Raw genomic sequence first — 22,713 nt, forward strand, 5'->3', positions numbered from 1 at the left:
AGTGGTGATGGTCGCTGATCTGAATGGCTCTAAAAGCCACCAGAGGTGGCTTGCCTGCATGCACCAGTGGCCGAGGAGCTTGGGCAGATGGAGGCCTTGCACCCATCCTGCTTGGGGATCCTGCAGGCAGCTGGTTTGCCACTGTGTGTACGGAGTGCTGGACCTGAAGGTACCATCGGGCTGATCCAGCACGGCCTTGCTTATGTTCTTACGAGTGCGTTGGTGGAATGCACAGAGTCCCAGGAATCTCAAGTAGGGCCGGGAAAGACTCTTCCCCAGAGAGTTGCCGCAGCATCGAGGATTCTAAGCTAGGTGGACCTTCAGCTCCTGTGTTTCTCTTGGACCCTCCCCTCTCACCCAGCATCTGAAGTTGGTGCTTCGTTCCACTGCTTAGTAAGCCTGGCCTGACCCTTCACCTCAGCAATCTAGTTCTCTTTGTGGAAGGATCTGGAGAGGCGGGTCCGGAGGAACATTCAATCATGCGAATCTCAAACTGGGCAATCATAACCCTTGGATTGCAGACTTTACTTCAGTTTACTTTAGTTCGCCTGAGTTTACACACACCCATGAAATGATGAGGCATTTACTAGGAGAAATTTGAGAAGGCTTTTTTCCTTTTGTGGTTTCAAAGTTTTCTACTCACTAAAGAAATAATTACTCCAAAGGCTTCAAACATACGGTGTACAAAGTTTTATTTCTCTCTACAAATGCTATGTATTTCAGCCCAAATTAGAGTTCTGATTCTGTAGCCACTGATAGAAAAAGTCCCATGTTTGGTAGTAAACTGTATCTTCTTTTCCTTAAGAGATAAAGTCAGTCTATCCATGTCTGCACAGTCCAATATCTTGTTCAAGATCAAGAAGGATTTTTTTTTAAGATCACATCCAATTATCTTCTTTTTATAAAAGCTGATTTGTAAACTGACCAAGGAGCTTTCGCTACAGATGGCATAGAAATGTAATAAATAATATAATTAATGATAACACCTTAAATAATAACAACATTTATCTGTTATTCAGATAAGTGTGGGGTACAAGTCCACAGGCATCCCTTTAAACTGGTGCAGGAAAAGGTGAATTTCCAGCAATCTGCAATTGGGATTTCTTTGCATAAAGGCACGATTCTGTGCATTTTAGATGGGACTGGGGGATATTAGAAGCCATAGGACTTTTCCCCTCTGCACGTGTGCAAGAATGGGGCCGATCCCATCCCTGGAACAGCACGTCAGAAAAGTGAGTAAAAGTACAATCCTGTGCTTGTTGAGTCAGAAAAAAGGGCACAATTCCCAGGGTGCCCCAACCAGCCATGCATGCTGGAAGTAGTGAGTCTTTTACTACCCCTTTACACGACTCTGGTGCGCCCGCAACTGGAGTATTGTGTTCAGTTTCGGGCCCCTCGTTACAGAAAGGATATAGCCAGGTTAGAGTCAGTGCAGTGCTGGGCCACAAGGCTGGTGGCCGGTTTGCAGGGGAAGATGTACGAGGAGAGATTGAAGGAAGTGGGCCTTTTCAGCCTGGAGAGGAGGAGACTCAGAGGGGATCTGTTGGTGACATACAGGTATGTGAGGGGATGTCACATGGAGGTGGGTAGAGACTTGTTCTTCCCTGCAGAGGAAGGAAGGGCGCGCTCCAACGGAGCAAAGCTCAGGGAACCAAGGTTCCATTTGGATGCCAGGAAGCACTTCCTGACAGTCAGGACCACAAGGGTGTGGAATGGGCTTCCACGAGAGGTCGTTGAGGCCCCATCAGTGAGGGTGTTCAAGGATAGGCTGGACGTGCACATGGTGGACATGTCATAAGCAGAGCCAGCTGGAGCCAGGGGTCAGACTAGATGGCCCGGGAGATCCCTTCTGACTCAGTCTGTTTCTATGTATCTATGTTTTTTCTGTGTAGGTTATGTCTGTAGTGCATCACCAGCAACACAATGACATTCCCCAAATGATAATTCCTTCATTGTCCTTTCAAGCTCCCAATCGGAAAGTCTGTATGGCACAATTTCTAAATGTTGCTTTCCTTTATCGCTGTTGCAGTGAGTGGAATCATTTCTTATCCAGTTGTGTACACACTTCTGTCCTTCAGCTCAGAAATTAGTCATTCCTAGCAGCAATATAACCTACTTTTTTCAAAGACCTGTGCTGGATCTGGAACTTGTCTCTGGAGCAGACTTTCCCAACATGGTGCCCGGCAAATGAGGACCACAACCCTAACCCTTCTACCCAGCAGGCCATTAGCGGTGTCAGCTTGGGGTGATGGGAGATGTTGTCCAGAGCTGCCTTCCCCCGATGCTGCCCTCAGGATGTTTGGAATAGTGCTGCCCATAATGGCTGCTACTGAAGGGAGCTGAAGTCTGAAACATCTGGAGAGCTTCTGGTTGGAGAAAGCTGATCAGGGAGGTGGACTCCAAGTGGCGCCCAGTGTCGATTCTGCTAGGGTTTGACATCCTAAATTGTGAATGGCGAGGGTCCAAAAAGCTGTGACTGGATTCTTTTACCCAGGGCAGCTTTGAGTTTGTTGTTACAAACTGGCAACTGAGATGCAAAGACCTGTAAAAAGCAAAACAAAACTTGGAGGGAAAAAAACAATTGGAAAATACCACTGCAGAAGTCTATTTTTTCTACAGGGAGTTGTTTTGTTTGAATGGAAGGGGGCTGTTGCTGACATTTTCTGCGTTTCCCCCCCTAAGCTTTCCTGTGTACCCCTACTTGTCATGCACAAAACTGATGCTGAATCAAGTGGAAGGGTTTTTAATGGCTTATAGTTATTGTTTTTCAACCAATATGCAAGTAATGAAAGAGATATAATGCAAGTCAAGGTTTGGCCTTGTTCCTGATTAGTCCTGGCCTAGCTTTTAAGTGGTACCATGAGATACTCCTGTTTGTAAATGAAGTAGATGCATTATACTGAAACATGTCATATTTTTAAATCTGTTTTTATATATACAGTCTATATATTTTAAAATAACTTTTAATCTTTAATTTTTTAAAAGTCTATGCATGTTATTTTACTTTTTAAACTTTTTCAATTGATAAAAACCTTTTTTTTTTTTTTTTGGTTGTTATCATATTTGCATCCCAGCTGCTTTTCTCTTGCAAGCAGTCGGCACGATCTTTATCCTCTCCATTTCACCCTTACACCAACCCTGTGAGGTAGGCTAGGCTGAGAGTCTGTGACTGGGCCAGAGTCATGGCCGAGCGGGGACTAGAAAACAGAACCGACTGTTTCCGCCGGCTCCTTGCTCTAACAATGCCACGGCACTGGTTACACTGCACTGTTCCAGTTTATGTCACAGGCTTGGCTTTTCAAAGGAGGACAGTTTTGGCAGACACCGTCTAAGCCGTTGTGCAGCTGTACATGGTTTCGTGTTCTACCCAGTTAAATGCAGACAAAAAGGACTTCACTGAATCCTTGTAGGTGACAAATAGGTGCAAGGAACACGTGTGAGGTGCACGTTCAACGGAGCCCCTGAAGAGCATCCTTAGCAAGCTCTTTGGATCTTCTCCAGCGCAGAGAAAAATGAGATGTGTTCCGTGTTCTGTAATGGGGATTTTTCGATTTGTTTACAAAGCCACTGATGTGCCTCCTCAGGCTGGATAAAAGACAGAATTGTTCAATGAAAGCTGTAAGGACTTTCTGTAGCTATAAGGCGCTATAAGAATGAAAGCCAGCCATGATGACTTCCCCAGCAAAATGGCTTGCATTATGTAGCTTGCTCTTTCATCCTGTTTGTGAAGCCCTTCAAGGACCTCCCTGGAAATGTGCTGAGGAGACCACTCATCAAGAGAACGGGATCCTGTTCCTTCATCCAGATCAGGAAAACTAAGTGAATATCCTTTTCGGGTCTGTTTTAGAATTCACTATTCATGGGTTCACCTTAAAAGTCAGTCCACGATCAGAAAAACTTCATGTGCGGGAAAGATTGTTCAGGCAATGTCAGTTAGAATAAGCAACTGACATTACGTGTTGATATAAAGAGGCCATATCTCCTTCCCTACTCTTTCCCCAGGAGTGCGTGAAGAATGGCTTTTTCCTGGAGATTTCCTCGGTACACAGCTGAGAAGTAAATCCATCCTGCTCATTTCTCCTGATGTTGCAATGCAACAGCCTAGCCCTTCCTTTCAGCTCAATAGATGGCATAGTTAGAGCACTCCATATCTTGCGTGGTAGCCAGGGCTAGGGAAATGGATTCATTCTGTGTTTCTTTCCCCAAGGATGCTGAGGTCCCCCGGATGCAAAAGAGTTGTGAAGGTAGACACACACATTTGCTTCTGAACCCGAGAATTTGTGGTCAGGAGCGGAAGCAGCCCCGCAGGTCCTTGCCCACAACAACCCACTCCTGCTCCTACAGCCCAAATGTTCTTTTCCGGCAGCCTAATTTGGTGGTGGTGGGACTCCTTTTATTTTTTCTCTTGCATCAGCTGGGAGTCAGTTGCTGTGACTGAGGACAGAACAAACTGCCCATGAAAAGATTGCAGTATGACTCCCCCTCCCCACTTTTTTTCAACCAGTGAAGGTTGTAATGATGGTGGAAAGGTATGCCAATGGCAATTCTTGGTGCAAGAGGCTGCCCAGTTTTCCCTTTCTCTGTAGCTTTGCAAGGAAAAGAGAAAAATTTTCCAGGAGGGGAAGAACCTGGATACTTTTCTAGTGATGGGAGCTAGCGGTCTCCTATGGTGCTCTGTGTGTAAAGTATTCCCCATGTGAAGTGCAAGATGGATGCATTGGTTCTACAGGATTGTATGATGACAGCAAGAGATACAGCCCCAGTGAGATTTTAAAAAATTACTTCGTGTGCAAATTATTTGGATTTGATTCATCCACTTCCAGAGTTGTGTTAAGTCAGGGGAGTTATGCACATGGGGTGGACAGAAGGTGAACTGAGAACAACTGGCAGATTTGTGGGTGATCAGCAAAGATTTCAGATTTCTAGTTGTTTAGCAGCAAAATGACTTGCCATTGCTCTTGGTCTCCTGGTTTTTCCAGCTGAAAGACAGTGATGTATAGAGGTTAGAGTCTTAGACTGGGACTCAGGAGATCTGGGACCAGTTCCCACTTGGCTGTAAAGTTCACTGAGCCACATCGGGCCAGTCCCTGACTCATAACCTGACCTACCTTACAAGAGTGTTGTGGAAGGAAGGGGGATTATATAAGCTGCCTTAGTGCACTCGCAGGAAAATTGGCAGAATGTAAATATAATTAATGATAAGAATCAGGAGTGATTTTTGTGCAGGACTGTGAACAGAGTCATGTTCTGTGGCTAGAAACAGAATGCTTGGATCAGAATTCTTAAATTTGTGGTGTGTGTATTTTACACCTGATTGCAAAGACTGGTGGGGAATCTGGTGTACACAAAGAAATAGATTTTGTAAGCCAGGACTCTGCCCACCCATGTTCAGGGTACCCCTGTTTTGAGCATGATATATGTCTAGAAATTAAAATGGTCTTAAAGCTACATTTATAACCAGGATTTTGTTGAGTTGTCTTGTTTCGTTGTTGCAATTTCTCCACACCTTTTCTTGCATGAAGTCATAGCCATCTGCGCTATCTGTCGCATTTGGAACCTCACGTTGGATTTTGTAATAAATTTTCCCTGTTACATCATCCCATCCTAGAGATGATAAGATTGTCAAACTGTTCCAGTGCCGTTTGAGGTTAACATCAAGGCTGCTTCTCCTCTCCCTTTGACCACAGCTCTTGTCAGCTTGAATTTCACGCAAGTTGCACAGGCACAAACTCTTCCAGGGCAGTTGCGTCCTCAGTGAGTCTATTTGATCACAGAATTTTTAGGCTTCAGTTCTTGCAGACTTTCCTAGGTAGGAGTAGAATGAGGCTGAGCAGAGATGACCAGCTTCCAACTTTGCAGATGGCTAATTCTATATGCACTAGAACCAAAGGGCTTTTCCTATGAGTAGAAAGATAAAGCATTTATTATATTATTTATATGATATTACTTATTTAACACTTTTGTATACTGCCTCTTAACTACATGGCTCTCTAGACAGTTTGCATGATAAAAACTAACAATATAAAACATCATAAATGCACACAATTTAGAGAGTTAAAACCAGAATATCAATAATGAATAACATAACATCATAGAAGGAACACCAAATAATAGTCTACCAACAGATTGGAACTATCTCAAATTGTACAGTATTGTCAGGTTTTCAGAAAGCCTTGCAAAGAGATACTGTGTTTATTCTTTTCAGCCATTTTGAAGGCCATTTCATTGTTGAAAAATGGGTATACGTCCAGTACACTAATAAACTGGCTTTCTCTTATGTAGAAAAAGTTTGTTGGTCAGGTGAATACTTTCTTAAGGGCCTCTGAATTCAGCATTCATTCAGTTTACTTCCGACAAAGGATTTTAGCATTTCCAAGCATCATTATTTGGAAATAAATAATGCTGAGATTGCAATTAAAGGCAGTGTTTTAATATTCATAGAAACATAGAAACTGAGTGAGTCAGAAGGGGTCTCCTGGGCCATCTAGTCTGACCCCTGGCTCCACTCATGATATTCACATTCCCAAAGTGCATGTCAGAGGAATTTTTTGTCCTTCCTTCTGACTAAAAACCTCTTTTCTTCCTACTCTTAAATGAGTAAAGTGGCTGCTGGTTTTTTCCCCAGCAGTTCAGCACCCTGCATTTAAATGAGTTTTCCTGACTGAATTCGTGACACTTTATCAATTCATGAAGGCATTCTACGAGGAAGGCAGAAGTTCTGCAGCAGCTGCGGGTGGAGGGGTGGGGTTGCTGACCATGGAAGAAAGCTGCATCAGCTGTAGTTTTGGTCATCGAGTTCAAGAACTTTTGGCACGAGGTCTGCCAGAAGAACACTTGTAAACCTACTGTGGACTCCCTTAGGACTGAGCTCTGTTGCTTTTCTTGGTGGGGAACAGAAATCTTCTCTCCGAGACGACCTCTCTGATGGAAATGAGATTCTTTAATGTTCTTAAGGCTCAGCAGTCGCTTTCTGGATGGCTTTTGTACTTCTGCCAGTGCTCTCAGGGTATCTTCTGACGCAGCATGCATTCACTTCTCCAAGCTGCATGTCACAAAGATCTTTAACCTTGTGTCCCTGGCAGCCAATGCTTTTTGTTTAAATTCTCTCCATTCCACTCTTTGTAACTCTTGATGGGAGATGGAGAATAAATCCAGCCTTTGGCTAATGAATGTCTTTGTATGTGTTGATCTTTGACATACAAAATGGGCTGGTGTTAAATATTACTATGTTTTGTGAGTTGTTATTATTTCTTTAAAAACCAACTGTTTTTGATGGGCAAAAGAAAAATCTTGGAGGAAAAATGGCTAGTAATAAGGCCAACTTATACAGAACACAGTGCAAGCCTTCAAATGCTTGAGAACTCTTGATCCATTTGGGCGATGAGTGGGGCAGGAAGGAAAAAATGTGGCTGATGTTAAGGCCATTGGCTGGATAAACCAGAGACGGGTTGAGTAGAGGTTATTGCTGAGTCATGGTTTGTAATGTGTGAACCCAGCTTTGCTAACAAGCCATGGCTTGCTAACCACAGTGAATCATACCCATGGTTTGTTGTTCAGTTGTGAACTAGGGGCCATTTTTAGTTAGCAAACCACCGTATGCTAGCACAGCTGGGTTCACACGCTAACTCACACTTCGACAAAGACGATCCATACCCTACCTATACTCTGGCATGTTATGTTGTGTGACCCAGGTCATTATTTGCAATAGAAAGAGAGCTTGATTGTGCATGAATGCCCATCAGATGTTATCACTCTAAGATTAGTTCTCATCAAAAAGGTACAATTAAAATATTTTTGCCTTAATTTGCAAAGACTAAGGGGTGAGCAGGACCTCCCGAGTGTATTTTAAGACAGTGCTTCCCAGAAGTGCCCATTCTAGCAAGGACGGTGTGGCATTGCAACTCGGTGCCTGCCGACTACGTTGGACTTCAGCTTCTGGCACCCCTCCACCAGCAGCCCTACAAAACTGTCAGAAACAGACGGCCGGACTCAGTGGACCTTTGCCCCAGCAAGGCTCCTCTCATGCTTTGATGCAGCCCAGATGTTGTTCATTAATCCAGCTGTGCAAGTGGAGGACTTGCCGTGTGATGCCTTGACACACCAAGGATGTGTCCGCTGGACGCTCAGCTCCCTGCATGGGCAACCAGGCCTTGGAAACCCAGCATCCCCAGTCCAAATCCTTGACCTTAGCCTCACCCATGCATGTTTCAGGGCACGGGGCCAGAGTAGGACCCCTAGAGCTCCTCCCAGCAGACACTTGCCCTACCAGTAAGATCCTCTCAGTGTGAGAAGACTCAACGATGGACTGTCCTATTTTGTTCCAGCTGCACAGCAGTAAGAAACAAAGGCTTCTTTACACCAAAACCATTTCCCAGAGGACCAGATGGTCATTTCTCACTGCCCACCCACACACCCACAATTTTTCATCCCCACCCATACCAGTCCAATCCTCCAGCATCTTTTTTTAATTCTCTGGGGATCCTGCTTGCTTGGCAGATGTTTCTTAGCATCATAGTCCTTAGGAAACAGGGAAGGGTGCCCAAGTGAGTCATTGTTTGTTTCTGATTTGCTCTTCTCTATCAAGTTTGATCAGCTCCTCATGTGCTTTCTTCCCTCCCTTCCCCCAGGGCATCAAAAAGCCTTTCACGGAGGTCATCAAAGCCAATATTGGTGATGCTCATGCCATGGGACAGCAGCCCATTACTTTTCTTCGCCAGGTAAGATGGGGCTTGGGGCACAGACTCTCCAGTTCTCCATGCTTCAGGAGTGAAGAGTCTCAGGCGTTTGGGGGAGGGGGCTGGCCACACCCCCTAGCCCTACCTTTCCCCCTTAACCACCTCTCATTTGGAGGTCCCCCGGCTTGTGTCTTGTTTTTTCCTCCTTTCTGAAAGTTTGAAATGTCTCTGCTAAGGCTTAGCTACTGGCAGTAAGACAGTAGGTTGAACAGTCCGGCAGCTTCTTCCTTCCTTCTCCATTGGCCTCACTCACTACTTCAATGTGGCCCACGAAAGCCCAACATGGAATGTGGGCCTACAGCTGAGAAAGGTTCGCATCTCTGTTCTATTCAGAGATCAGTTGCAGACAGAGAAAGGCAAACCTTGGTGCCTGCAGCTTGGGCAGAAATGCATCTTTCCCCGCTTGGAAACGACAAATTTGGCCTGATCCAGAAGGGTTCTTCTTAAGCTACAGAAACTCAATTCAGCCTTCTTCAACCCAATGCCTCCCAGTTGCTTTGGATGAGATCCCCAGAATTCCTAACCCTCAGTCATGCTGGCTGGAACTGCCAGGAGTTGATTCAAAATACTGAAGGCCACCAGGTTGACCAAGGTCACAGTGTTTGATGCAATGCCAGGGAAATGCTCAGTTTCCAATGGGCGTACTCAACACTGGCTTCTTTCTGTGCTTTTTCTGGCAATGCAGGTGGTTGCCCTCTGTACCTACCCAAACCTCTTGGACAGCCCAAGCTTCCCAGAAGATTCTAAGAAGAGAGCGAGACGGATCCTGCAAGGTTGCGGTGGAAACAGCTTAGGTAGTGTCCTAATAATAATTTTTAACGATCCGCTTCTATTGTACGGCCAGTAATTTTGGAATGTTAGCATACAAGTAACATAGCCTGGTTTCTGTAGGCTTTTAAAGACAGCCAGGAAAATATTTGGATCCTTTTATTTACAGAGGCAGTGTGGGTTCAGACAACAAGATGGCTTTGGACATTCCTATCTTACCTAAAGCAGGAGACTCCTAGAACTCATGTCTTTCAACTGCACTTCTGCAGAGTTACTCCTGAAAGCTTTGCTTGCCACTGCAGGGCGTTTCTTTGATGCAGCCTGTTCTTCTTTTCCTTCCTGCAAAAGCCAAAGAAGCCTGATGGGAACCCTTGCAGAGTCATGCCCAGGCGTAATTAATTTCCTGCCGACCGTACGGTGCTCCTTCTCCCTTTGGATTTGCTCAAGCCCATTCTCTTTTGGAGTGCAGTTTCCAGGCAGCCGAGGAGCAACACAATCCTACTGTGCCAATTTAGAAGCTGGCCCTATTGTGTTCACTGGGACTCGTTCCCAGGTAAACATGTAAGATGGCTACCTGGGAGACAATCTACTTGCAGCCCAGCTCCGTCCAGTTGCCTTGCTCTCCAGCTGCCTGTGTTGGAAAAAGGGAGTTTCAGGATACAGTTCCAAACACTCTGTGGCTGGAAGTTAGAGAGCAATTTTCTGTCTAAGCACGCATAGGATTCCATCCTTTGCAGTCGGTAGATGCCGCTTTTGCTGCAGGGAAAGAACAGGCAAATCTGACAGTCTTGATTTCGTTCTTTCCAGACAGCAAAACTGAGTTAATGTGACGTTTCTAAAGGGGGTGTGAGCGCTACATTATTCGTTGCGTCACCTAATGCTACTTCGGGGGCCCTTTCTCTGGGGTGAAACCAGGTGGTGTTGTGCTTTCAGGATATGATCGGATTTGCTAGATTGTGCTTGGTCCATCTACTTTAACGGATTCTTGCTTTTCAGACCGTCACCCACAGGCCTTGCTGTATTTGGGACCAATGCAAAACAAGAGTTTTAACTGTCACAAGTGCTGGAACTCCTGATACTCATGTGGCCAGCTGCAAATTGCTTATTTGCACCAAAGGCCCCAAGGGCTCAACCGGTTTTCTGGGGGCACATGTGCCTGCAGTCACGCTTGGTCCCTCCAAACTATCCTTGCCTGGGCTGATTTTATTTCTGAAACTGCTGCGAAGTGAAGGGCTGCCTCAAAGCACGATCTTGTTTGGGTTCTGAAGAGTAGCGTCGTGTTCTGGAGCTCAGTGGCCAACTCTGCTTTGTCCTGCAGTTGCTGGGCAAGCTGCTTTTCTTGGGTCTTACTTGTCTGTCTTCTGGAAAAGGAGTGGGGTTGTGTTAAGCCATGCCCACCATCGCAGCCATTTTGTGAGAGTGCCCACAACACTGCCCTCTCCCAAAATTGCACATGTGCTTCCTGACCCAAAAGGTTTGGGGACTTCTCCCATAGCTTCTTCTTTTCTGCTCTTTTTATTCTGCAAGCTCTCTGCCAGGGAAGCTCAAACAACCTGGCTTAGATTCTGTTTTAGACCGGTAGTTTCCAAATTTGAACTGGCCTTTAATTTTTCAGATCCAGAATTAAAAGTCATGACAGCTGCTTCCTCTCTTTCCTTCGAACACTCTTCCCTCCCCCCCCACCATTTGTGATGTGTTGTGATCCCACAATGCTGTGGTGTGCATATAAATATGGGAACCCGGGTTTTCCCCTCGGATCATTGGAGAGAAGGAGCACAAAGATGGGGTGGGGAAAATTGATCCCACAAATATTTCTCCATTATTCACATGTGCGTGCGCGCGCGCACACACACACACACTATAGGCACATGGGAGCAAACTCCTGGGAAGTTATTTCTGCACCACGGTGGAGTCTAGATTCAGAATTCATAGAGTCATAGAATGGCTGAGTGGGAAGGGGCCATGAAGGCCATGGGTCCAACCCCCTGCTGCTGCAGGACACCACATCACACCATCCCACCCAGGTGGCTGTCCAGGTTCTTTTTGTTTCTAGTGTGGGAGAGCCCACCAGCTCTCTAGGTAGCTGGTCCAACGTCATGTTGCTCTGACAGTGAGGAAGCTTTTCCTGATGTCCAGCCTGAATCTGGGTTGTTGCAACTTGACTTGATTATTCCGTGTCCTACACTCTGGAGCCACCAAGGAGAGATCTTGCCCTTCCTCTTTGTGACAGCCTTTGAGGTACTTACAGAGGGATATCATCCCCCCTCAGTCTCTTCTCAAGGCTGAACATGCCCAGTTCTCTCAAAGTGTAGTGAACTAGTAGCAATTGGGTACTCTATTACCTTATACATGTTCTTACCTTTCCTAGATCCTTGCATGTCCTTCAGTGCAGAAGAACTTTTTAAAATCAGTTCCATGGGTTGGAGTAACATCAGCAGTGTACAGCAGTCTTGCTTGTAATGGTTTGACATCTGTTTCTATTGTACAGTGTTATGCAGGTGGCGCAGTGGGTTAAACTGCTGTGCTGCTGGGCTGGTTGACTGAAAGGTCGCCGGTTCGAATCTGCACAGCGGGGTGAGCTCCCGTTGCTCTGTGCCAGCTCCTGCCAACCTTGCAGTTCGAAAGCATGCAAATGCAAGTAGATAAAAAGGTGCCACTTCAGTGGGCAGGCAACAGCGTTCCGTGCACCTCGGTGTTTAGTCATGCCGGCCACATGACCACGGAGACTGTCTGTGGACAAATGCTGGCTCCCTCGGCCAGGAAACGGAGATGAGCACTGCTCCCTAGAGTCCGGCATGACTGGACGTAACGTCAAGGGGAAACCTTTACCTTTGCCTTTATGCATTTTAAGAGGGGGCATTTCAAAGATATAAATAGCCACAATTGTGCCACTTCTATTAGGAGACAGATGCTGACTTATATTATTTGCGAAAGCTCCACGAAGCAGGCCTAGCCATTTCTATTGAATACAGTGAGGCGGAATCCTGCAACAATATTGGCAGAGTTGCCCAGCCATTTCAGCCAAGATTTCGCAAGGATCACAGGAAGGGGATCGGCAGAATTTACTCCTCTTTCTGATTTCATTGCATTGGTGAAGTAGAAACGGCAGTCTAACCAGCTGCATTTCCCTTTGTTTGCCGTAAACGTTTTTTCCATGTGCGAATCTACTTCCAAGGAAATTCTCTGTGACCTAAAGTGTGAGCATGCAGCGTTTTTCAGAAATGTGTGTGCACACACTGGCTTTGGTGACTGAGACCTGCTGGAAAAATGCTCGTGCTTGGATAAGCAGTGAGTGTCCATAAGCTGCAAGCTTTGGTAGTTTTTCCCCAAGAGGGATAGGAGTAGACCGCTCCCTTTATCTGGAGGAGGAATTCAAAGAGCTGCCTTTGGCCTGTCACTAAACGTTAAATCTCAACTGGGATGACCCCAGCCAGTTCATAGAGAAAGGCCTCGCTAGCAGTCTTAAATACCCACATGGCAAATGCAGCTGTGGGTCTTTGGAGTTTTAGAGTCTTTTGGAGTCTTCCCGTATCCTCCTCCTCAGCCCCGTGCTTGATTCTTACTTAGCCCATAAAGGTGTGTCTGATAATGACTGAATGTCAAAACCAGTCTAACCAGAGCAATAAGGTAGTATAATTCCTTGCTTTAGTTATTCTGTAAGAGGCAGGTCCACATAGGTACTGCACGTCTCACTGTCTGGAACGAAAACAGTCATATAAGCATCTTTGCTACGTTTTCTTTCCAAGTGAGCTTCTGTCTACCTACCTGCCTACCTACCTACCTATCTAAAACTTTTCTATACCATCCCATCCTTAAAAGTCTCGGGAAGGTTTACAGCAGATTAATCAAAAAACAAAACAAAAACAAGAATAACAACAACAATTGCCCAGCATCTAATGATGCTAAAATGTGCGCCCTCCCCTCAAACAAATTAGCAATTAAAATACTGGGAGAATAAAAAGGTTTTCATCTGACTCTGAAAAGATAGAAGCGTTGGCACCCGGTGAACCTCTCTGGGGAGCATGTTCCACAATCGGGCACCACCGCAGAGAAGGCCCTCCTCTGAGCAGTCACCCTCCTGATCTCTTTCAAGGACGGCTCCTGGAGGAGGGCCTCTGACTCGGATCTCAAGCTGTTTAGGGCTTTATAGGTCATCACCATCACCTTAAATTGGTGATGCTGCAAGCACGGTTTGGACAGAAGTCAGGAGAATAAGAAGCTACTTTATAATGAGCTGGACTGTTCCTCTACTGCTGGTTTACAGTGGACCAGGGTTTCAGGAAGGAGAAGCAGGGAATCAAACCAAAGACCCTCAGTACACAACACATGCTTATCCTTGCTAAGATAAATTGCTTCTCCTAATCTTACAGAGGAACCACTGGCATGGTTTTATTTGGGGACATGCAATTAATTAACTTCGTCATCTGGCTTTGGGGGGGTGGTATTCAGTTTTTTGGGGGTTGGGTTTTTTTTGTTGATTTGTTTTTCAGGCCCATTTGCTCAGTGTCTCCTCACTTTCACTAGGCATTAGAAAGTTATTGTGAAATAAACTCATGGGTTTCCAAGAATTCAGCAACCAAACCTTTCTCTACAAGCAAAAATGAGGAAACTGGGGCTGTCATACTTTGGCCACATCATGTGAGGGCAAGACTCACTGGAGAAGACAGTCAGGCTGAGGAAAGTTCAAGGCAGACGAAGACAAGGAGGACTAAATACAAGATGGATGGACTTAATGAAGGGTGCCACAGCCTCAGATTCAGAGCCACTAAGCAGGGGTGTCATAGATAAGGACATCGCAGAGGGCTTTCCTTCATAGGGTCACCAAAAGTCAGAGATGACTTGATGGCACATAGCGGCCGGTTGCACAAAACCAACTTGTGTGCGTTCCCTTTGACCCCAAAATGCAAGGTGCAGACACATGAATCCGACTTCCACAGAAGGCATCCTGGAACTTGCAAGGACTGGGTGTGGTTGTGGGCCCATTTCGCATAACAGGTCCAGTCTTTTTTATAGGACTGTGTGTACTCACAGAAGGAGCAAACTTTCTTGAAGATTAATGGAGGGATTAATCTGGGGCTGATGGAAACAGACCTCTAGCAAATCCAGGGCTTTCTGGTGACAGACTGTAGGATCGTCTTATCTTTATGAAGGCTGCTGGATGGCTGGAGATTCAACTTGCATCTCTCAGATGTCCATTGATCTTTTAACGGATAGCATATTTCATATGCAGAGGTGATGTACAGAAAAGGACAACCTGCTTTCCTACTCTCCCATCCCCAAAGACGGATAGATGCATTTTAGGTGTGCAAGCGTGTTTATGCTTGCATTCAGCTTCGCAGAACGGTACCGCCCAGAATGAGCCTGGGCAGGCTGGCGTTGCGAGAGGAGAACATCTTGAATGAAAATAGGAGGAAATTATGCCAGCTTGGTCGCCAGTCCATACATTGGTCATTTATGAAATGTATAACTATCTTTTTGCTGTAAAATAATCCCAAAGCAGGGTATAAAACCACTAACACTTTATTCATACAAACATCATTTAATAAAACTAGTTTTATCCCTTTCCTAGATAGTAATCTTGGGGTGGTTGTTGTTGTTTTGTCACAATCTACTATTGCAGGTTGAGGTGATAATTAAAATATTTTTTTCCATAATCTGTCAGCGGTACATCGCCATGGCCTAATTTCTTGCCTTGGTTCTTAAGATCAGTGCTTCATCCTTGTCTCCTCTTCCCTAACCAGCTAAAGCGGCTTTTTATTTTTGCTGTTCTGTGATGGAGCTGCCTAGAATACCATCTCTGACTTACGGTGTCCACTCCAAGGGCAAAATACCCACCGCGTTTCAAAAAGTTTAAATTTCCTGGGCTTGTGTAACAAACTTGGCATAAAAAGCAAGGCATTTTCTGCAGAGCTAGGTGGAAAGTTTTGGACTACTGCTCCTCGCATTCCTGACCCTGGCCATGCTGATGGACTCCCAAGAGTCAAAGTCCAAAACTCTGGGTCCGTGACCACCTGCCTGGCCCATGCTCAGCTAGCATCTTAAGGCTTCCCCTCGTTTCGGGGTCTGATGACCGTTCCTGCTCTTTTCAGGTGCCTACAGCGCCAGCCAAGGAGTGAACTGCATCCGGGAAGATGTTGCCGCGTACATCGAACGGCGAGATGGAGGGGTTCCCGCGGACCCGGACAACATCTACCTGACAACGGGGGCGAGCGACGGCATTGCTGTAGGTGTCCTTCTCCGAGCTTGCTGCAGGGCTTCTCTTTGCACCTTAGGGAAAACTGATCTGTGTCTCCTTCAGACCGACTAAACCTGAGCCACCAGCTTGGAACAAACTTAAACCAGTGCATAGAAATGGATTTGGCCCACCCTGATGATTGTCCTGGCAGCATCTGGGGGCTTGGCAGGGTGGGAGCCTTTGTTTTCACAACAGAAAGGAGCCGGCTAAGACGAGGCATCTAGAAGTGGTGATAGAAGGGGATGTCAGCGCAAGAAAACAGAACCCCAATTTCTGCATCCCGGCGGAGGGGTGAAATTGAATAACTCCCTCGTTTATTTATCTTGATGGTTGCTATATGCTTGTTTCACTGCTTGTCCCTTCCGCAGTGTATTCATAGCAGCCTCAGAGCCATGTCAAATCCATGGCTGCCCTTTGTACGTTCTGCTTCCATAATTTCTCCTCTGCTTCACGAGGGGTTCCCCGAGGCAGCCTGGCTTGCCCCTTCCCAGAAGCAGAGGAGCCAGGGCTCAGAGGACAGAGACCCTGGCTCCCACCACCCCAGTGTTTTTGACACTGACCGGCAGCAGTGGCTTGGCAGGGCTTCGGGCAGGAATATTTCCGGCCACACCTGGAACTCGACACCTTCTGCTTGCCAAGCAGGGGCTCTTCTTCCAAGCCACGGCCCCTTCCCAGGGACTGAGGATGGGCAGGCCTGGGATTGTAGCCCCTCTTGGAGGGCCGCAGGTTCCTCGCCCCGGAATATGGGACAAGCCAACACTTGCTCTTCCCATTTACCAGCCGCCATTGGAGTGCTGACGACACCAGCGCTTTCTTAGCTGCATGGGCGGCCCAAACCATTAGCATCCCTGGCCTTCGCTCGTGCAAGCTGGACACAAGGCACCCAGCCTGACACGGGACCAGAAGCTGCCTCCAGCAGGTTTTCCAGCCTACCTAGGACTGAATCATGCACCTTCCCACTAAGCTATCGCCCTGCCCTGACATTGGGCCGCAGGTCTTCTCCAGTCTTCTTCCAGTGCTGCTCCAGTCTTCTCCAGGCTAGTGAATTCCATGTTTTTTGGTGCCCGGCCTCTCTATATACTGATCTGGCTCACAAATGGGGGCATGGGAGAATCTTTCGGTGGAAAAAGTGCTTTTGTCCAGTACATTGAGGGATGGTAGGGCAGGAAAGGGGGAGTGAAGCCTGTTGCTCTCTGACCCGGAACCAGCCCTCCCAGCTCTCGCCCCTTGTCCTCCCGCTTGGACTGGGTCACCCCGCAGGCAGGGCTGCCAAGAGGCAGCATTGGTTGACCTTCAGCAGCAAACCCGTCTGCGCTCCAATGCACACGGTTTCTCGTGGGGTTGCTTTGAAGCGAGTCCATCAGCACTTGCTGTGCTGTCCCTGCTCCTTTCCTCCACCCCATTTTTTTTATCCATACCAGGACGTTTTTGCTGCCTTGCAAAAACTTCATTAAAATGCCATCCGCTGGCGCGGCTTGGTATTGCAGCCTTCTGGGTCCTGCAGTTCTGGCGATCCTTCCAGCGCACGCAGCCTCTGGGCTGGCTGCCGGGCAAGGGCTGGATGTGCAAACCTTGGTCGGCTGCAGTCGGACGTGCTCACACAATGCGCACCTCGCCACAGTGGGCCGGGCTTGTTCTTCCTTTTCTGCCCGATGAAGCAAAATCCCTTCTCCAGAACGTATAGCAGGAAAAGGCAGACACGAAGCGCACGTATCCGCAGCTGTCAGCTGCTGCCAAGATTCAGTTGTGGGCTAGGATGTACCTGGCATGTGATATTTATTAAAAGAAGAGCCCTGCTGGATCAGAGCAAAGACCCATCTAAACCCAGCATCCTGTTTCCAACAGTGGACAGCCTCATGCTTTGCAGAAGCTCTGAAGAAAGGAGTTTCCACTCTGTTGTTGTGCACTCCCCTCTGCATAACTGGTATTCACAGACATCCTGTTCCTGAACATGGAGGTTCTACATAACTGCCCTAGTTCCTCCTTCATTAATTAGTCTAATCCCCTTTTAAAAGCCATTTAAGCCCATGGCCATCCACTGTGAGAGTCACAAAAGCTTTTAGCCCACAAATTTGCTTGCCAGCCTGCTTAATCCCAGTTGCCCATGTTAGCAGCACATGGCCTTGAAAATTTTGCATGCAAACGATTCATAGCACAGAGAAAACCAGTCGGGTGCTGGTGTTCTCCCTCTCATAAGTGTGAAACCCTGGGGTCACCCACTGAAGATGAGGGGTGGGAGATTCAAAGCAAGGGAAAGCACGTACGTGTAGAATTCAGTATTGCAAGAAGGCCGTCAGTTTGGAAGAGGGTTAGGCAGGCAAGACCAGGAATGGCTGTCATATCAATGGCTATGCATTAGCGTCACTTTTAGATGCATTAACCCTTTGGCTGCCCCTTGCTGGGTACATGAGTATAAGTGAAGATTTAGAAACTACAGTCCCTCCCTTTAAGGGGAAACTGACCTTCAAAACAGTGCTGGCGAGGGGCTTTAAAACTTCCAGTCAAGCCACTCTTCTTTTAGTACCTCAGGGAGATGTTTAGCTCTGGGTCCCAGTAAAGGATGTGAATGTGAAAGTATGTGAGATATGGACAGGGCCAAGAATAGGGCTGTGGAAGGAACCCTGTCAAAGCACATATTTTGGTTACTTCTTAAAGTAGCTGCTTCTAATGTTATTGTGTAAACCATCCAGAGAGCCCTGTGGCTATTGTGACGGTAAACAAAGTTGTTAAATAGTAAATAAATAAGTGGAAATGTGATAAGGAATGTTCAGAATTACGCAGTGCAGAGAAATTGAATAAGGAGACCTTTCTGCTTCCTGCATAATTCTGGAACTCGAAGGAGGCGTGAGGCTGAAAGGTCTCAGGCAGGCAGAAGGACAGACTTTGCTCTGCACATGGCACATGGTTCAGCTGTGTGATTTATGACCCCGAGATGGAGCGATGGCTATTAACTTGGATGGATTTAAAAGGGGATTGGGCAAATTCATGGAGGACCAGGGTTAGCCACCTGGCATTCTTTAAAAAAAGAAAAGAAAAGGTGGGATATAAATCTAATAATAAATACTTGTGGGTTTTCTACTAGCAGTTAGCTGGCTACTGGACGAACAAAATGCTGGACTACTTGGATGCATAGTCTGATCCAACATGGCTCTTCTTATGCTTTGGTGGGCATGTCGTGAGCGGAGCTGGCTGGAGCCGAGGGTCAGACTAGATGGCCCGGGAGACCCCTTCTGACTCGCTCTGTTTCTCTGTTTCTGTGCTTTAAAGAACATTGCAAAATCTTACTGGAACAGATCAGTGCTTTTCATTTGTAGTGGGGAAGGAAAAGAAGATTGAAACTTGCCAAATACAATAAATTATCCTCCTTGCTTCCCCAGACTATTCTAAAACTCCTGGTGTCCGGAGGGGGAAGATCTCGAACCGGTGTGATGATCCCAATCCCCCAGTATCCCTTGTATTCGGCAGTCATTTCAGAGCTGGATGCTGTTCAGATGAGCTACTACCTTGACGAAGAAAACTGCTGGGCCCTGGACGTGAATGAGCTTCGCCGGTCCTTGAACGAGGCCAAGGCGTACTGCAGTCCAAAGGTCCTGTGCATCATTAATCCAGGAAATCCCACAGGTATGCAGAACACCCACCCCGCTGCTTCCCTGGGCGCCACTCTTCTGTAAGTGTTCTTCTAGAGATGCCTTTCATCCTGAGATCCCACTACCTTCAACCCAAGAGTTTTTGAAGGCCCAAGCAATATCTATTATTTAGTTATTTAGTTATTTAGTTATTTGTTTTTCAGTTTATATCCTGCCTTTTTCCTACAAAGTGCTCAAGGCAGCTTACATCATTCTCCTCCTCCATCTTATCCCCACAACAACAACCCTGTGAAGTGGGTTGGGCTGAGAGACTGTGACTGGCCCGAAGTCACCCAGCTGGCTCCGTGGCTGAGCAGGGACTAGAACCCAGATTGTCTGAGTCCCAGTTGCATGCTCTTAACCACTACACCACACTGGCTCAGTACAACTGGCTCACACACCACACTGGCTCACTATACCACACTGGCTACATACAAAAATGTAATATCTGTAACATTTTACATATCTGTAAAATCTGTAATATCTGTAACATTTCCATCTTCCATCTTTCCTTTCAAAGGAACCATTCTAAATATACAGAGGTAGAAAACGTGTTAGGAATAAGACACAAATGTACTGCCAAATGTATAGGCATAGATAATAATTCTGAACAACTACCCTCCACCGGTCCTTCTGAGAACACAAACCCACACAAGGTTAGACAAGCAGAAGTTCAGCTAGGAAAAGCTGGGAACTGGAAGACCGGGCCGTCTCAAAATGTGGAATTCCAGCCCAAGTCTTCCCAACTTTCTCAGCTTTCCTAATGGAGTCATAATGAACCAGTGTCCACATCCACCAATTACATGGATAATGCAAAAGGTCTATATTTATCCATGTTCCAATTGAATTCTCTTTTCGAATGAGGGATAAATGCCTTCCAGATTTGTTCAAACGTTTAATTTTGTTCTTGCAGCTGAATAAATTCTGTTAATGGCACCTTTGAGGTAACGGATGCAGCCTTAGGAATCCATGTCTAGGTAGGAAAGGAGGAAGGAAAGCTGGTCTCCATTTAGCAACTGTGCTTACTTTGCAGTACTAAAGGACTTTCTACCAAGCCCACATGCTCACAACTCTGTTAAGATACCTAAGCAAGGTGTTCATAGGGTTTATAAGCATAGAATATCCATATTATGCTTGTATCTAAGGAACAATCCTTCACCCAAGTTGCTTTCCCCAAAGAAATTAGTATTCATTTTAAATTCTTGCTTCTGTTCAATAAACTTCCTCAAAGCAACTGCTCGCGCGCGCTCTCTCTCTCTCTCTCTCTCTCTCTCTCTCTCTCTCTCTCTCTCTCTCTGTGTGTGTGTGTGTGTGTGTGTGTGTGTGTAAATGCACAGCTTGAGAATGTGTACATTTGCTAGCAGTTCTATAACCCCTCCCCAGAAATGTCTGGGGTTTGGTTTTGCAAATGCAACATGTGTGAAGCTTTTTTGTTACCAGAAAAAAATCTGGTAAGAAGGAATGCTTTTTGATTGTACTGTTAGAAGTCTTCCATCTTTAAGTACTTTGGGAAATCTAGCTCATATAATTGTAACAATGTTGATAAATTAGAGCTCTTTGTTTCCTCTTCCACATTTAGGTCAGGTTCAAAGCAGAAAATGCATTGAAGATGTGATACATTTTGCCTGGGAGGAGAAACTCTTTCTTCTGGCTGATGAGGTAATAAAAGCATTAAACGAAGCCATCTGCATATTTTCTTTATGTCCTTTGTTTAAGCATACAAGCTGTTGGTTGCTCATAGACAAAGACTTGTGTTCTCTGATAATCCAGGTATATCAAGACAACATCTATTCAAAAAACTGTCAGTTTCATTCTTTCAAAAAGATCCTTTACGAGATGGGACCAGATTACTATAACAATGTGGAACTTGCGTCTTTTCACTCCACCTCCAAAGGATACATGGGCGAGTAAGTCTCCTAGTCTTCTTCTTCGTGTTAGTCACAAGGGTGTACAGCTGACTATTCTCATTCTTTTCTATAAAGGAAGGGATGGCAGAAATTAAATCTCTAGAAGTCTTGGACTTCAGCCCCCAACATTCACCGCTGCACATGCTGGCAAAGGCTTGTGGGAGTTGAAGTCCAGAACATTGTTCCATCTACTCCGATTCTGAAGGTCATCACGGTCACTTGTTATTACGCTCCATTCATCTCCAGTCTCCTTTCCTCTTTGCAAGGAGCCCAAGTTCTCCTCACTATTTTCACCCTCACAACAACAACCCTGTTGGGTAGGTTACACTGGGAGTGAGTGGCTGGCCCAAAGTCACCCAGTGAGCTTCATGGGCCAAGTGAATCCGAATTAGAACCCGGATCCAGACCCAGACCCGGATTAGAACCGAGTCTAATCCAGATTAGAACCGGATCTCCCAGCTACCCAGTCCAACAGACATCACCAAACCACACTAAATAAACTACTACTCTAGATGTTTTGGACTGTAACTCCCAGAATTCATGTGCATTGGCCATGCTGGCTTGAACTGGTGGTCATTGAAGTCCAAAGCATCTGTCCTCATAGCCTCTTCCTTTTGGTTAAAAAAAGAAAAAGGAATTTAGGGTGGCCACTAGCACAAAAAGCCTACATAATGCAAATATGTTCTGTTATTATAGCACTTGACATAAGGATTCGCCTCCAAATCTGGTGGAAAACAGTACCTAAACTGGGAAACATACAGAAAGTTTACCTGTGCTTGAAAGAATAGATTTACTTAAAATCCCTGGAAGAATAAAAATGTGTTAACCTGGTGTCTAAAGAATAACTAGAAAGTGTAGCATTTCCCGACTTGGTGTGCTCCAGATATGTTGGACTCCATTTCTGTCCTGAGAATCTCAGAGTTCGCATGGAAACCCCCCACCTGCATGAAAGCTGCTCTGCAGAAATACTGTGCTTTGGTTTGCCATTATTGCAAGAAGTTCAGACTGCATTTTCCCCTCTTCTCCCCTCTTTTCATGCCTTTCTGCTGCTGCACCACCCCCTTGCTCTCAGGTGTGGTTACAGAGGGGGCTACATGGAGGTGATTAACTTGCATCCAGACATTAAAGGGCAACTTGTGAAGCTCCTGTCGGTCCGTCTGTGTCCGCCAGTCTCGGGCCAAGCAGCTATGGACATTGTAGTGAACCCGCCAGTACCTGGGGAGGAATCGTATGCACAGTTCATCAAGGTGGGCTGCTTTCTGCACGTACTTGGGTGGGTGTGTTTGAGAGAGGGAGTCTCTTTCTCCTGCCTCCTGAAAGCATCAGTGAACCTTTTTCAGCAGATACCCAATTGCTCAATATTGGAGCTGAAATGGAAAACCTAGAAAGTGGGTGAAAAAACATGGACGCACTTGAAATGTGTGTAGATTAAAATACCAAGT

General features: G+C 46.1%; 1 protein-coding gene across 1 annotated transcript in view; it reads left to right on the top strand.

Moving 5' to 3' along the window:
* Positions 1 to 22,713, top strand: part of GPT2 (glutamic--pyruvic transaminase 2) — a 31,770-nt gene that overhangs the window by 4,787 nt on the left and 4,270 nt on the right. Inside the window, exons 2-8 of the mRNA XM_044428005.1 lie at positions 8,628 to 8,717; positions 9,421 to 9,529; positions 15,593 to 15,726; positions 19,116 to 19,359; positions 20,944 to 21,023; positions 21,135 to 21,271; positions 22,344 to 22,518. Coding sequence (XP_044283940.1) covers positions 8,628 to 8,717; positions 9,421 to 9,529; positions 15,593 to 15,726; positions 19,116 to 19,359; positions 20,944 to 21,023; positions 21,135 to 21,271; positions 22,344 to 22,518 — 969 coding nt within the window. The remainder of the gene's footprint in view (positions 1 to 8,627; positions 8,718 to 9,420; positions 9,530 to 15,592; positions 15,727 to 19,115; positions 19,360 to 20,943; positions 21,024 to 21,134; positions 21,272 to 22,343; positions 22,519 to 22,713) is intronic.

Source organism: Varanus komodoensis, unplaced genomic scaffold, assembly GCF_004798865.1.
Source record: "Varanus komodoensis strain SLA01 unplaced genomic scaffold, ASM479886v1 scaffold19, whole genome shotgun sequence".
NCBI lineage: Eukaryota > Metazoa > Chordata > Lepidosauria > Squamata > Varanidae > Varanus > Varanus komodoensis.